Raw genomic sequence first — 16,205 nt, 5'->3', positions numbered from 1 at the left:
AGGGAGAAGGGTTGTGGTCAGGGAGAAGGGTTGTGGTGACAGGGAGAAGGGTTGTGATGACAGGGAGAAGGGTTGTGGTGACAGGGAGAAGGGTTGTGATGACAGGGAGAAGGGTTGTGGTGACAGGGAGAAGGGTTGTGATGACAGGGAGAAGGGTTGTGGTCAGGGAGAAGGGTTGTGGTGACAGGGAGAAGGGTTGTGACAGGGAGAAGGGTTGTGATGACAGGGAGAAGGGTTGTGATGACAGGGAGAAGGGTTGCGGTGACAGGGAGAAGGGTTGTGATGACAGGGAGAAGGGTTGTGGTGACAGGGCGAAGGGTTGTGGTCAGGGAGAAGGGTTGTGGTGACAGGGAGAAGGGTTGTGATGACAGGGAGAAGGGTTGTGATGACAGGGAGAAGGGTTGTGGTCAGGGAGAAGGGTTGTGATGACAGGGAGAAGGGTTGTGATGACAGGGAGAAGGGTTGTGATGACAGGGAGAAGGGTTGTGATGACAGGGAGAAGGGTTGTGGTCAGGGAGAAGGGTTGTGATGACAGGGAGAAGGGTTGTGATGACAGGGAGAAGGGTTGTGATGACAGGGAGAAGGGTTGTGATGACAGGGAGAAGGGTTGTGATGACAGGGAGAAGGGTTGTGGTGACAGGGAGAAGGGTTGTGGTCAGGGAGAAGGGTTGTGATGACAGGGAGAAGGGTTGTGATGACAGGGAGAAGGGTTGTGATGACAGGGAGAAGGGTTGTGATGACAGGGAGAAGGGTTGTGGTGACAGGGAGAAGGGTTGTGGTGACAGTGAGAAGGGTTGTGATGACAGGGAGAAGGGTTGTGATGACAGGGAGAAGGGTTGTGATGACAGGGAGAAGGGTTGTGGTGACAGGGAGAAGGGTTGTGATCACAGGGAGAAGGGTTGTGATGACAGGGAGAAGGGTTGTGATGACAGGGAGAAGGGTTGTGATGACAGGGAGAAGGGTTGTGATGACAGGGAGAAGGGTTGTGGTGACAGGGAGAAGGGTTGTGGTGACAGGGAGAAGGGTTGTGGTGACAGGGAGAAGGGTTGTGGTGACAGGGAGAAGGGTTGTGGTGACAGGGAGAAGGGTTGTGATGACAGGGAGAAGGGTTGTGGTCAGGGAGAAGGGTTGTGATGACAGGGAGAAGGGTTGTGGTCAGGGAGAAGGGTTGTGGTGACAGGGAGAAGGGTTGTGATGACAGGGAGAAGGGTTGTGGTGACAGGGAGAAGGGTTGTGGTCAGGGAGAAGGGTTGTGGTGACAGGGAGAAGGGTTGTGGTGACAGGGAGAAGGGTTGTGGTCAGGGAGAAGGGTTGTGGTGACAGGGAGAAGGGTTGTGGTGACAGGGAGAAGGGTTGTGGTGACAGGGAGAAGGGTTGTGATGACAGGGAGAAGGGTTGTGGTCAGGGAGAAGGGTTGTGATGACAGGGAGAAGGGTTGTGGTCAGGGAGAAGGGTTGTGATGACAGGGAGAAGGGTTGTGGTCAGGGAGAAGGGTTGTGGTGACAGGGAGAAGGGTTGTGATGACAGGGAGAAGGGTTGTGATGACAGGGAGAAGGGTTGTGATGACAGGGAGAAGGGTTGTGGTGACAGGGAGAAGGGTTGTGATGACAGGGAGAAGGGTTGTGATGACAGGGAGAAGGGTTTTGGTGACAGGGAGAAGGGTTGTGATGACAGGGAGAAGGGTTGTGGTGACAGGGAGAAGGGTTGTGGTGACAGGGAGAAGGGTTGTGGTGACAGGGAGAAGGGTTGTGATGACAGGGAGAAGGGTTGTGATGACAGGGAGAAGGGTTGTGGTGACAGGGAGAAGGGTTGTGATGACAGGGAGAAGGGTTGTGATGACAGGGAGAAGGGTTGTGGTGACAGGGAGAAGGGTTGTGATGACAGGGAGAAGGGTTGTGGTCAGGGAGAAGGGTTGTGATGACAGGGAGAAGGGTTGTGGTCAGGGAGAAGGGTTGTGATGACAGGGAGAAGGGTTGTGATGACAGGGAGAAGGGTTGTGATGACAGGGAGAAGGGTTGTGATGACAGGGAGAAGGGTTGTGGTGACAGGGAGAAGGGTTGTGGTCAGGGAGAAGGGTTGTGATGACAGGGAGAAGGGTTGTGATGACAGGGAGAAGGGTTGTGATGACAGGGAGAAGGGTTGTGATGACAGGGAGAAGGGTTGTGATGACAGGGAGAAGGGTTTTGATGACAGGGAGAAGGGTTGTGGTCAGGGAGAAGGGTTGTGATGACAGGGAGAAGGGTTGTGATGACAGGGAGAAGGGTTGTGATGACAGGGAGAAGGGTTGTGATGACAGGGAGAAGGGTTGTGATGACAGGGAGAAGGGTTGTGGTGACAGGGAGAAGGGTTGTGGTCAGGGAGAAGGGTTGTGATGACAGGGAGAAGGGTTGTGATGACAGGGAGAAGGGTTGTGGTGACAGGGAGAAGGGTTGTGGTCAGGGAGAAGGGTTGTGATGACAGGGAGAAGGGTTGTGATGACAGGGAGAAGGGTTGTGATGACAGGGAGAAGGGTTGTGATGACAGGGAGAAGGGTTGTGGTGACAGGGAGAAGGGTTGTGATGACAGGGAGAAGGGTTGTGATGACAGGGAGAAGGGTTGTGATGACAGGGAGAAGGGTTGTGGTGACAGGGAGAAGGGTTGTGGTGACAGGGAGAAGGGTTGTGGTGACAGGGAGAAGGGTTGTGGTGACAGGGAGAAGGGTTGTGGTGACAGGGAGAAGGGTTGTGATGACAGGGAGAAGGGTTGTGGTCAGGGAGAAGGGTTGTGATGACAGGGAGAAGGGTTGTGGTCAGGGAGAAGGGTTGTGGTGACAGGGAGAAGGGTTGTGATGACAGGGAGAAGGGTTGTGGTGACAGGGAGAAGGGTTGTGATGACAGGGAGAAGGGTTGTGGTCAGGGAGAAGGGTTGTGGTGACAGGGAGAAGGGTTGTGGTGACAGGGAGAAGGGTTGTGGTCAGGGAGAAGGGTTGTGATGACAGGGAGAAGGGTTGTGATGACAGGGAGAAGGGTTGTGGTGACAGGGAGAAGGGTTGTGGTGACAGGGAGAAGGGTTGTGGTGACAGGGAGAAGGGTTGTGGTGACAGGGAGAAGGGTTGTGGTGACAGCGAGAAGGGTTGTGATGACAGGGAGAAGGGTTGTGATGACAGGGAGAAGGGTTGTGGTCAGGGAGAAGGGTTGTGATGACAGGGAGAAGGGTTGTGGTCAGGGAGAAGGGTTGTGATGACAGGGAGAAGGGTTGTGGTCAGGGAGAAGGGTTGTGGTGACAGGGAGAAGGGTTGTGATGACAGGGAGAAGGGTTGTGATGACAGGGAGAAGGGTTGTGATGACAGGGAGAAGGGTTGTGGTGACAGGGAGAAGGGTTGTGATGACAGGGAGAAGGGTTGTGATGACAGGGAGAAGGGTTGTGGTGACAGGGAGAAGGGTTGTGATGACAGGGAGAAGGGTTGTGGTGACAGGGAGAAGGGTTGTGGTGACAGGGAGAAGGGTTGTGGTGACAGGGAGAAGGGTTGTGATGACAGGGAGAAGGGTTGTGATGACAGGGAGAAGGGTTGTGGTGACAGGGAGAAGGGTTGTGATGACAGGGAGAAGGGTTGTGATGACAGGGAGAAGGGTTGTGGTGACAGGGAGAAGGGTTGTGATGACAGGGAGAAGGGTTGTGGTCAGGGAGAAGGGTTGTGATGACAGGGAGAAGGGTTGTGGTCAGGGAGAAGGGTTGTGATGACAGGGAGAAGGGTTGTGATGACAGGGAGAAGGGTTGTGGTGACAGGGAGAAGGGTTGTGATGACAGGGAGAAGGGTTGTGGTGACAGGGAGAAGGGTTGTGGTGACAGGGAGAAGGGTTGTGGTGACAGGGAGAAGGGTTGTGGTGACAGGGTGAAGGGTTGTGGTGACAGGGAGAAGGGTTGTGGTGACAGGGAGAAGGGTTGTGGTGTCCGTTATCTCCGACCTGATGGGAGGACATCAAAGCGGTGGTGAAGAGGGTGGTCTGGGCTGGCTTTGCACTAGATTGCGCTTTCATTAAGAAGGGAGAGTTTTAGAGCTGTTTTCAATCAGATCCTCTTTAGCCAACATCCTCATTGTGGTTGTTTTGGAGGTGTCAGAGGTGGAACTGCGTTAGAGCTGTCAAATCCACAAGTGGCTCCTGGTATTATACCTAAAGCGGACATTGCCATTGGCTGCACAGAGTCGCATTAAGATAAATCCCATGCAGCCTTGTTTACAAGTTGGAACACTGGAATGTGAGCAGTATTATTTATATATAGCCTACACTTTCTTCTTCTGAACTTCTAACGCGAGTGGGACAGGTGTGGCTTTGTGACAATGATCAGGAGTAGCTGCTCACCGATTGGACAGCTCCAACGCAGTAGCACCTCGGACACCACCAAAACATCAGCTATGCGGGTGTCGGCTATCGCCGGTTAACGCTTGATCTGATTGAATCTAGGCCTTGGAGTGGGGAGACTAATGAGGTTTGATGCCGTGTTTGGGATTGTTAACAGTTTGTTCCGGTGTGAAACTGTCAGCATGTTATGATAACAGATGCTGCCCTAGATGAGTAGTGGTTTGATGATGCTCGGTATAGAATAGAATGAGGGGACCATTTCAACAGCATATGAGACTGTCAGCATGTGTTTAGTGGAGGTGTGCAGGAGGAGCGCAGCACAAGTGGCCCCCAGGGGCCTTGGCCAGCCAGATTGTGGTTGTAGAGGGTCGGGGGCCGAACAGAAGATGCCTAATTAAAATGCTAATTAGCCTGGCTGCATCTGAAGTCTCTCTCTCCCTCTCTCTCTCTCTCTCTCTCTCTCTCTCTCTCTCTCTCTCTCTCTCTCTCTCTCTCTCTCTCTCTCTCTCTCTCTCTCTCTCTCTCTCTCTCTCTCTCTCTCTCTCTCTCTCACTCTCTCTCTCTCTCTGTCTCTCTCTCTGTCTCTCTGTCTCTCTCTCTCTCTGTCTCTCTGTCTCTCCCTCTCTCTCTGTCTCTCTCAATTCAATTTGCTTTATTGGCATGACGTAACAATGTACATATTGCCAAAGCTTACTTTGGATATTTACAATATGAAAATAATAAGAATCAAAATTGTCAACGGGACAACATTAACAACGATAAACAAGGGTCAAAATAACCATACATTGAACAATAACAATAAGCATACAGTAGAGGACAGGTGCAGATTGATTGGTCTGTCAGACACTGTCCCTCATCTTATGGCAGGCATGTAGTGCGCTGCCAACCCACAGCTTTATGTGTCCTCCCCCAACAGGACGGGTAGCCTATCCTCATCAGAGAGGTCTTTGAAACCTTGAATAAGGGTTTCAAATTTGGATAAATTACACTCTAATTGTTTTATATTTTTGACATTTTGTCATATTGTTTCTCTCTTTCTGTCTCTCTCTCTGTCTCTCTCTGTCTCCTTTTCTCAGTCTCTCTTTTGTCTCTCTTTCTGTCTCTCTCTCTATCTCTCCCTCTTCTCTGTCTGTCTCTCTCTCTCTCTCTCTCTCTCTCTCTCTCTGTCTCTTTCTCTCTCTCTCACTCTCTCTCTCTCTCTCTCTCTCTCGCTCTTGCTCGCTCGCTCGCATTCATTCTCTCTGCCATTCTCTCTCTGTCTCTCTTTTTGTCTCTGTCCCTCCTCTCTGTGCCTCTGTGAGTGATGTGTGTTTGGGCATGCAGGAGAGGCACACACACAGTGTGTGGATGGTTCTGAGAGCATACTCTAAATTTATATATTTTGAACATTTATGCACAGACACATGCACACAAACACACACGTACAGCACTCAGAGAGACTACCACGAACTGGTCAATATTTCATAGGCGTTCTTCGCTGTCAGCGTGTGTCACAGACCGAGTCTCTCTTTTCTCAATAGTCCTGCTGCCCTTTTAGTCAGCGATTATGAGAGATGGCCAAAGTCATATTTCCTCTGGAGGCCTTAGTAAAGCGTATTTGATGAGGAGGACCTTGTCCTTCAGGAGGAGAGAGAGATTAGGAGTCCCTCAGGGAGAATGTCAGTGGTCTGGCTGCATCTAGAACGGTGCATTGTAACATGATTGGGTCATATAAAGTGTGTACTTTATGTAGTGTCGTTATCTGCAGCCTGGAGGATCATTTGATTGTGTTTGACAAGGTAAACAAACACATGTGTGTCCCTAATGTTTGGGCACCCTATCCCCTTCACTTTCTAGGAGGGCCAGTATACACTTACAATACACAAGAGGACATCATGTAATCCCTAAATCTCTCTGTTATCCCCCTGACTGGCTTATCTCTAGCAATCACCCCATGATCTCCTGGTGAGCTATTATCTTATTGGATCCCTCCCTTACAAGCCACGACCAACAGGATTGATGACGTGATTTGATTGAATGAAATGCTGTACCCTGTGATGTACAATACATACACACTGCTTTAATAATACAGTAGTCAGAGAGCACCACAGAAACACAGTGATGTAGTTGGAAGGTCGGGGGAATTCGTCAATGCAAATTGAGCAGCTGATGAAACCTCGTCCCAGACCGAAAAGAGGATCAATATGTACAATGGTCATCAGTTAAAAAAGGCACATCCCTCCACTGTGTCCGACAGATTGTGGGGTCACACTCTTTACATCAAAGCCACAGTATGTAGCCATTTTGGCTCCCAACTACTTTCACTTTTTAAATAAATGATACCATTTGAAAGCCTAAAATGTTATTTTTAATAAGCCAATGAGGAAGTGATCTATCACGGCTGTGTTCATTATCTATCTAATGAATAATTAGAGCAGCCATTGGGAATGAGTAAATTAGAAGTGTCTCATCTTCTTAGCAGGGATATCAGACTCTAAATGTCAATCAGGCTGAGGACAGGCACAGAGCAGGTGTCCTACCATGTCTCTGTGGTGCCTGTGTTATTTTGGTTATTTATTAGGATCCCTATTATCTGTTGCTCATGCAGCATCGACTCTTTCTGGGGGTCCTGTGTGACGTGCTGCTGTCTGGATCAGAGACTCTGAGCCATTGTTCGACATTCCCTTTAAGATGGTCCATACACACTGACTGGTACAGCAACAGCCCTGCACTTTGCCGGGGGAGACCCTGTTAGGTGTGTGTGAGCGTGGATGACTCACACACACAGAAACATAGGGGGGTTGCTTGTGAGCCTCTACCCCTCAGGCCTAGCTTTATCAGACCGTTCATTGTAGGGAGTGCCGTAAATCTGTAATGTCCTCACATGGACTATGTGCTTTGTTCAGATATGTCCTCCTTGTGTTGGGCATAGATATGCTTTAGTTAGGTATTTTTTACTTCAAAGATCCTCCTGATGTGCTGTAGACTTGCTGGACCTGTTCAGAAATGTACCTCCTGTAGTATCTACAGTACACCTTCATGAGGTTAGACAAGGCATATGGAACAGTGTTGTAACATTGGCCCTCTCCTGATGCAAGCTGTTTTATTTTATAGACAGAGCTGTAAATGTACAGCTGTGTGTGTAAAAACATCACTGCCCCCTTCTGGATCATGGTGGCATAAGAGCCCCCCCCCCCCCCCCCCCCCCACACACACACACACACCACAGTGTCTTAACCAATACAAAATATGGAAGTGTATAGTATTGTTTGATAAGCTGATGTATAGATTGATCTGATGGCTGATTGTGTGGTCTCGTAGAACCGCCAGCTGCTGAAGGACAGCTTCATGGTGGAGCTGGTGGAGGGAGCCAGGAAGCTCCGCCATGTTTTCCTCTTCACCGACCTGCTGCTCTGCGCCAAGCTCAAGAAACAGATCGGAGGGTAAAATAGTCTTCCCATCGTTCTGTCTATGTTCAACTCTTCTTTTCTTCTAACATATTCCAGGACATGTCTGTCTTCAAGATGCTAGGATTTCTAATCATATCACTTCCTCTCTCTCTCTCTTTCTCTCTCTCTTTCTCTCACTCACTCACTCTCTATCTTTATCTCCATCCCTCCCTCTCTGCAGGAAGAGTCAGCAGTATGATTCCAAGTGGTACATCCCTCTGTCAGACCTAACCTTCCAGAATGCAGATGAGTCAGAGCCTCTGCCCATCCCCCAGGTGCCTGACGAGGAGCTGGACGCCATGAAGGTCAAGATCTCTCACATCAAGAGTGAGATCCAGAGAGAGAAGGTATGTCACAGACAGTGTACACACACACACACACACACACACACACACACACATGCATGCATGCATACGCACACACACATATCATAGTATGTAAATGTAGTTGACAGGTCTTTTGACAATTTTTTTTTCTTCTGTCTAGCGAGCCAACAAAGGGTCGAAGGTGATTGACAGGTTGAGGAAGAAGCTGTCGGAGCAGGAGTCTCTTCTGCTGCTCACCTCCCCCAGTATGGCCCTCCGAGTACACAACAGGAACGGCAAGGTGAACCCCTGTCTTCCTCTTCATCACCCTCATCATCATCAACAACAAGCTATCATCACCATCACTATCACCCTCTACATCATTACAATCACCATCATCATCGTTGATAGGCTGTATATGATTGTATTGTATCTAAGTGTGTACTGTGTTTCAGGGTTACATGTTTCTGATGTCATCCGACTACGAGCGTGCTGAGTGGAAGGAGACGATCCGGGAACAACAGAAGAAATGTAGGTGGCCCTCAGTATTCTACTGTGACTAAATCTCTTCAGTATCACTCTGTAAGCAATGAGTGTTTGAGTAAGGAGCAGCCATTGGCTCAGGTTAGATGATAGAAGATGCCCAATAATCTGACCTGTAGTCCATTGTGTGAATTGAACCAACCAATTGAAACCACTAATATTTGCTCACATGCAGCATTAACATACACACTGTACTGTGACATACTGTGTGGGTGACTCTGACCCCTGAACCCTGTCCCTGTGTTTGTATGGTCCCTCTCCCAGGCTTCAAGAGCTTCTCCCTGACCTCCATGGAGCTACAGATGTTGACCAACTCCTGTGTGAAGCTGCAGACTGTCCACCACATCCCACTCACCATCAACAAAGAAGGCCAAGGTACCAGATGTTATTCAATGTTCTGCTCTGACTGCTGGCCCAGAGTTCTTCTGTCAGATGTATCAACAATGTGCTCTGAAGTGGAGAAAGACCGTATCCAAAGAAAAATAGGAACAAAATGAAGTTATGGTTGTCAGAGCAGTTTGCAGTTTGTACATGTTTGTAGTTCTTGGTCTCTTTTTTTATCTTAGTTTGTAATTATATTTATTAAGGATCCCCACTACTCTTCCTATACAGTGTAAAACACTTGTCACAACACATTTAGTGTGTTCCCTCAGGCCACTGCTCAACTATCACATATCTACAATACAATATCCATGTGTACGTGTGTGTAGAGTGTTTGTCTTATCATGTGTACATGTGTCTGTGCCTGTGTCTCTTCACAGTCCCCGCTGTTCCATAAGGTGTTTTTTATTTGATTTTTTTATCCCTTTTTCCCCCCAATTTCATGGTATCCAATTGGTAGTTAGTCTTGTCTCATCGCTGAAACTCCTGTATGGACTCAGGAGAGGCAAAGGTCGAGAGCCGTGCGTCATACGAAACACGACCCAACCAAGCCGCACTGCTTCTTAACACAATGCTCGCTTAACCCGGAAGCCAGCCGCACCAATGTGTCGGAGAAAACACCGTACACCTGGCGACAGTGTCAGAGTCCATTGCGCCCAGAACGCCACAGGAGTCGCTAGAGCGCGATGGGTCATGGACATCCCTGCCGGCCAAACCCTCCCCTAACCCAGACGACGCTGGGCCAATGGTGCGCCGCCCCATGGGTCTCCCGGTCATGGCCGGCTGCGACAGAGCCTGGACTCAAACCAGGATCTCTAGTGGCACAGCTAGCACTGCCTTAGACCACTGCGCCACTCGGGAGGCCGAAGGTGTATTTTGATCAGTTTTTTAAAATCTGATTCTACTGCTTAGATCAGTTACCTGATGTAGAATAGAGTTCCATGCACCCATGGCTCTATGTTTGTGCGCCTCCCATTGTCTGTTCTTGACTTGGGGATTGTGAAGGGACCTTTGGTGGCATGTCTTGTGGGGTAATTATGGGTGTCCGAGTTGTGTGCTCGTAGTAAATCTCTCTTCCAATTTGAGCCATGAGAGATTTACATGCATATTATTAATGTTAGCTCTCGGTGTACCTTTAAGGGCCAGCCGTGCTACCCTGATCTGAGCCAATTGTAATTTTCCAAAGTCCCTATTTGTGGCACATGACCACATGACTGAACAGTAGTCCAGGTGTGACAAAACTAGAGCCTGTAGGACTTACCTTGTTGATAGTGCTGTTAAAAAGGCAGAGCAGTGCTTTATTATGGACAGATTTGTTCCCATTTTAGCTACTGTTATATTAATATGTTTTGACTATGACAGTTTACACTCCAGGGTTACTCCAAGCAGTTTAGTCACCTCAACTTGCTCAATTTCCACATTATTTATTACAATATTTAGTTGAGGTTTATGGTTTAGTGAATAATTTGTCCAAAATACAATGCTTTTAGTTTTTGAAATATTTAGGATTAACTTATTCCTTGCACCCATTCTGAAACTAACCGCAGCTCTTTGTTAAGTGTTACAGTGATTTTACTCGCTGTTGTAGCTGATGTGTATAGTGTTGCGTCATCCGCATACATAGACACACTGGCTTTACTCAAGGCCAGTAGAATGTCATTAGTAAAGATTGAAAAAAGTAAGGGGCCAGCTGCCCTCGGAAATTCTTCATTCTACCTGGATTATGTTGGAGAGGCTTCCATTAAAGAGCACCCTCTGTGTTCTGTTAGACAGGTAACTCTTTATCCACAATATAGCAGGGGGTGTAAAGCCATAACACATATGTTTTTCCAGTAGCAGACTATGATCGATAATGTCAAAAGCCGCACTGAAGTCTAACAAAACAGCTCCCACAATCTTTTTATCATCAATTTCTCTCAGCCAATCATTAGTCATTTGTGTTAGTGCCGTGCTTGTTTAATGTCCTTCCCTATATGCGTGCTGAAAGTCTGTTGTCAATTTGTTTACTGTAAAATAGCATTGTATCTGGTTAAACACCATTTTCTCCAAAAGTTTACTAAGGGTTGGTACCAGGCTGATTGGCGGCTATTTGAGCCAGTAAAGGGGGCTTTACTATTCTTGGGTAACGGAATGACTTTAGCTTCCCTCCAGGTCTGAGGGCACACACTTTTAGATTGAAAATATGGCAAATTGGAGTGGCAATGTCATCCTCTATTATCCTCAGTAATTTCCCAACCAAGTTGTCAGACCCCGGTGGCTTGTCATTGTTGATTGACAACAATCATTTTTTCACTTCTTCCACACTCACTTTACAGAATTCAAAATGACAATGCTTGTCTTTCATAATTTGGTCAGATATACTTGGATGTGTAGTGTCAGCGTTTGTTGCTGGCATGTCATGCCTAGGTTTGCTAATCTTATCAATGAAAAAAATTAAAGTAGTTGTCAATATCAGTGTGTTTTGTGATGAATGAGCCATCTGATTTAATGATAGAGCTGAGTTTGCCTTTTGGCCCAAAATGTAATTGAAGGTGCTCCAAAGCTTTTTGCTATCATTCTTTGTTTCATGGTGTAGATTAGTTTCTAGAGTGAAGAAAATAGAGTTATTTTGGGCTCTTTATAGTTTCATTCAGCATTCCAATGTTAACATGGATCTACAGGTAATTGCTACTGACAAAATAAAGGAAACACCAACATAAAGTGTCTTAATAGGGTGTTAAGACACCATAACAGCTTCAATGTCACTTGGCATAGATTCTACAAGTGTCTGGAACTTTATTGGGGGATGAAACACCATTCTTCCATGAGAAATTCCATAATTTGGTGTTTTCTTGATAGTGGTGAAAAAGGCGATTTCAGGCGCTGCTCCAGAATGTAACGTAATGTTACGAATGGTGTCCCCGGTTCGCCAACACAGCCCAGTGCGGGTTATTCCACCTCCCCGCACTGGACGGGCTATGGGGGGCATTCAACCAGGTAAGGTTGGGCAGGCTCAGTGCTCAAGGGAGCCAGTACGCCTGCACGGTCCGGTATATCCGGCGCCACCTTCCCGCCACAGCCCATTACCACCAGTGCCTACACCACGCACCAGGCTTCCAGTGCGTCTCCAGAGCCCTGTTCCTCCTCCACGCACTCTCCCTGTGGTGCGTGTCTCCAGCCCAGTACATCTAGTTCCGTTACCACGCACCAGGCCTATAGTGCGCTTTGAGAGTCCAGTGTGCCCTGTTCCTGCTCCCCGCACTAGCCTTAAGGTGCGTGTCTCCAGTCCGGTACCACCAGTTCCGGCACCACGCACCAGGCCTACTGTGCGCCTCAGCAGGTCTGCCCACGTCTGCCCAACGCCGCCTGCACTGCTCGTCTGCCCAGCGCCGTCTGAGCTGCCTGCACTGCTCGTCTGCCCAGCACCATCTGAGCCATCCGTCTGCCCAGCGCCGTCTGAGCCATCCGTCTGCCCAGCGCCGTCTGAGCCATCCGTCTGCCCAGCGCCGTCTGAGCCATCCGTCTGCCCAGCGCCATCTGAGCCATCCGTCTGCCCAGCGCCATCAGAGCCATCCGTCTGCCCAGCGCCATCTGAGCCATCCGTCTGCCCAGCGCCATCTGAGCCATCCGTCTGCACAGCGCCATCTGAGCCGCCCGTCTGTCCCGAGCCATTAGAGCCGTCCGTCAGTCAGGAGCTGCCAGAGCCGCCAGCCAGTCAGGAGCTGCCAGAGCCGCCAGCCAGTCAGGAGCTGCCAGAGCCGCCAGCCAGTCAGGAGCCGCCAGAGCCGCCAGCCAGTCAGGAGCCGCCAGAGCCGCCAGCCAGTCAGGAGCCGCCAGAGCCGCCAGCCAGTCAGGAGCCGCCAGAGCCGCCAGCCAGTCAGGAGCCGCCAGAGCCGCCAGCCAGTCAGGAGCCGCCAGAGCCGCCATCCAGTCATGAGCCGCCCTCCAGTCATGAGCCGCCCTCCAGTCATGAGCCGCCCGCCAGTCATGAGCCGCCCTCCAGTCATGAGCCGCCCTCCAGTCATGAGCCGCCCTCCAGTCATGAGCCGCCTTCCAGTCATGAGCCGCCCTACAGTCATGAGCCACCCTACAGTCATGAGCCATCCGTCTGCCCAGCGCCATCTGAGCCATCCGTCTGCCCAGCGCCATCTGAGCCATCCGTCTGCCAAGCGCCATCTGAGCCATCCGTCTGCCCAGCGCCATCTGAGCCGCCCGTCTGTCCCGAGCCATTAGAGCCGTCCGTCAGTCAGGAGCTGCCAGAGCCGCCAGCCAGTCAGGAGCTGCCAGAGCCGCCAGCCAGTCAGGAGCTGCCAGAGCCGCCAGCCAGTCAGGAGCCGCCAGAGCCGCCAGCCAGTCAGGAGCCGCCAGAGCCGCCAGCCAGTCAGGAGCCGCCAGAGCCGCCAGCCAGTCAGGAGCCGCCAGAGCCGCCAGCCAGTCAGGAGCCGCCAGAGCCGCCAGCCAGTCAGGAGCCGCCAGAGCCGCCAGCCAGTCAGGAGCCGCCAGAGCCGCCAGCCAGTCAGGAGCCGCCAGAGCCGCCATCCAGTCATGAGCCGCCCTCCAGTCATGAGCCGCCCTCCAGTCATGAGCCGCCCGCCAGTCATGAGCTGCCACTCAGTCCGGTGCTACCTCTCTGTCCTGAGCTACCTCTCTGTCCTGAGCTACCTCTCTGTCCTGAGCTACCTCTCTGTCCTGAGCTACCTCCTAAATCATGTGGGGGCCTTGGGGAGGATTCTTAGGCCAAGGTCGTGGGCGAGGGTCGCCACTCAAAGGACGCTAAGGACGGGGACAAAGACAATGGTGGACTGGTGTCCTCGTCCTGCGCCGGAGCCGCCACCGCGGACAGATGCCCACCCAGACCCTCCTCTTGAGTTTTAGGGGTTCGTTCGGAGTCCGCACCTCAGGAGGGGGGTACTGTAACGTCCTGACCAAAGTTCTTATGTGTTTTGCTTGTTTAGTGTTGGTAAGGACGTGAGCTGGGTGGGAATTCTATGTTGTGTGTCTAGTTCGTCTGTTTCTGTGTCCAGCCTAATATGGTTCTCAATCAGAGGCAGCTGTCAATCGTTGTCCCTGATTGAGAATCATATATAGGTGGCTTGTTTTGTGTTGGGGATTGTGGGTGGTTGTTTCCTGTCTTTGTGTTTTGTCTGCACCAGCTAGGACTGTGACGGTTAGTTTGTTTTGTCATTTTGTATAGTGTCTTGTTTTGTGTTAATTAAATAATGGAGAATTACCACACTGCACATTGGTCTTCAGATCCTTCTCGCCTCTCCTCGTCTGAGGAGGAGGACGACTTAGACTGCCGTTACACAGAATCTCCCATCAGTGTTCAGATCTGGTGACTGAGACAGACACACACACCATTTAAACCCCCTATACTCATCTGAGACCCCCCTTTCAAAGTCACTGAGATCTCTTCTTCTAGCCATGGATGTCAAAATAATGGGCAACTGGGCATTTTATACATGACCCCTGAGCATGATGCCATGTTAATTGCTGAATTAACTCAGGAAACACACCTGTGTGGAAGCACCTGCTTTCAGTATACATTGTATCCCTCATTTACTCAAGTGTTTCCTTTATTTTGGCAGTTATACCTGTATCTTCCATTCTTCTCTAAGCCTTCATCTCTCTTCCTTGTGTTTTTCCAGAGGATGAATCCCCTGGCCTCCATGGATTCCTGAATGTAATCGTCCACTCTGCCTCGGGCCTCAAACAGAGCTTGAGTGAGTGACCCTCCACCGAGAAGTGCCTCTACACTGTACATACTTTACAGGAGTAATAACACAGGCATTAGCCTGCGCCCCAAATGGCACGCTAATCCCTTTATAGTGCACTTCTCTGGTCAAAGTAGTACACTATATAGGGAATAGGGTGTAATTTCAGACACACCCTTACTCTAAGCTTATACAGGGGCCACAGCTGTTCTGTAAAACACAACTGTTCTGGTGAATGTCATATAATTTGATAGAGGTTACTTCAACATATATTTCATGTGATTTTGTAATAACATTGTTATAAAATTGTTCTCATCAACAGTAGTATGCTTTACGTTTATGACAGTTCATTTAAAGAGGGTATCATATTGAGATCACAGAGAGAACTTTTCCTGACCAAAATGGCAGATTTTTTTGTTGCTAGGATGCCAATGTCCATTTTACTGTTCTATTTACTTTTGTGGTGAATCGTCATAGAGACCACGACTAGTCGTAATCTTTTGGGTGAATCTACAGTTGAAGTTGGAAGTTTACATACACTTAGGTTGGAGTCATTAAAACTCGTTTTTTCATCAACTACACAAATTTCTTGTTAACAAACTATAGTTTTGGCAAGGTGGTTAGGACATCTACTTTGTGCATGACACAAGTAATTTTTCCAACAATTGTTTAGACAGATTATTTAACTTATAATTCACTATCACAATTTCATTGGGTCAGAAGTTTACATACACTAAGTTGACTGTGCCTTTAAACAGCTTGGAAAATTCAAGAAAATTATGTCATGGCTTTAGAAGCTTGTGATAGGCTAATTGACATCATTTGAGTCAATTTGAGGTGTACCTGTGGATGCATTTCAAGGCCTACCTTCAAACTCAGTGCCTATTTGCTTGACATATGGAAAAATCTAAAGAAATCAGCCAAGATCTCAGAAAAAAAATTGTAGACCTCCACAAGTCTGGTTCATCTTTGGGAGCAATTTCCAAAAGCCTGAAGGTACCACATTCATCTGTACAAACAATAGTGCGCAAATCAATCCCAGAACAACAGCAAAGGACCTTGTGAAGATGTACAAAAGTATCTATATCCACAGTAAAACGAGTCCAATATCGACATAACCTGAAAGACCACTCAGCAAGGAAGAAGCCACTGCTCCAAAACCGCCGTAAAAAAGCCAGACTACAGTTTGCAACTGCACATGGGGACAAAGATTGTACTTTTTGGAGAAATGTCCTCTGGTTTGATGAAAAAAATAAATAGAACTGTTTGGCCATAATGGCCATCGTTATGTTTGGAGGAAAAAGTGGGATGCTTGCAAGCGGAAGAACACCATCCCAACCGTGAATCATGGGGGTGGCAGCATCATTTTGTGGGGGTGCTTTGCTGCAGGAGGGACTGGTGCACTTCACAAAATAGATGGTATCATGAGGGAGGGAAAATTATGTGGATATATTGAAGCAACATCTGAAGACATCAGTCAGGAAGTTAAAGCTTGGTTGCAAATGGGTCTTCCAA

The 16,205-nt window shown here is 49.0% G+C and overlaps 1 protein-coding gene across 1 annotated transcript in view; it reads left to right on the top strand.

The window, feature by feature from the left end:
- Positions 1–16,205, top strand: part of LOC129818367 (breakpoint cluster region protein-like) — a 120,701-nt gene that overhangs the window by 86,463 nt on the left and 18,033 nt on the right. The window contains exons 9-14 of the mRNA XM_055874184.1: positions 7,641–7,762; positions 7,950–8,115; positions 8,255–8,374; positions 8,529–8,604; positions 8,881–8,991; positions 14,625–14,699. Of these exons, the coding sequence (XP_055730159.1) occupies positions 7,641–7,762; positions 7,950–8,115; positions 8,255–8,374; positions 8,529–8,604; positions 8,881–8,991; positions 14,625–14,699 (670 nt within the window). The remainder of the gene's footprint in view (positions 1–7,640; positions 7,763–7,949; positions 8,116–8,254; positions 8,375–8,528; positions 8,605–8,880; positions 8,992–14,624; positions 14,700–16,205) is intronic.

Source organism: Salvelinus fontinalis, chromosome 21 (assembly GCF_029448725.1).
Source record: "Salvelinus fontinalis isolate EN_2023a chromosome 21, ASM2944872v1, whole genome shotgun sequence".
Lineage (NCBI taxonomy): Eukaryota > Metazoa > Chordata > Actinopteri > Salmoniformes > Salmonidae > Salvelinus > Salvelinus fontinalis.
The sequence above is the reverse complement of the archived record's forward strand: the minus strand, read 5'-3'. Positions and strand labels throughout refer to the sequence as shown.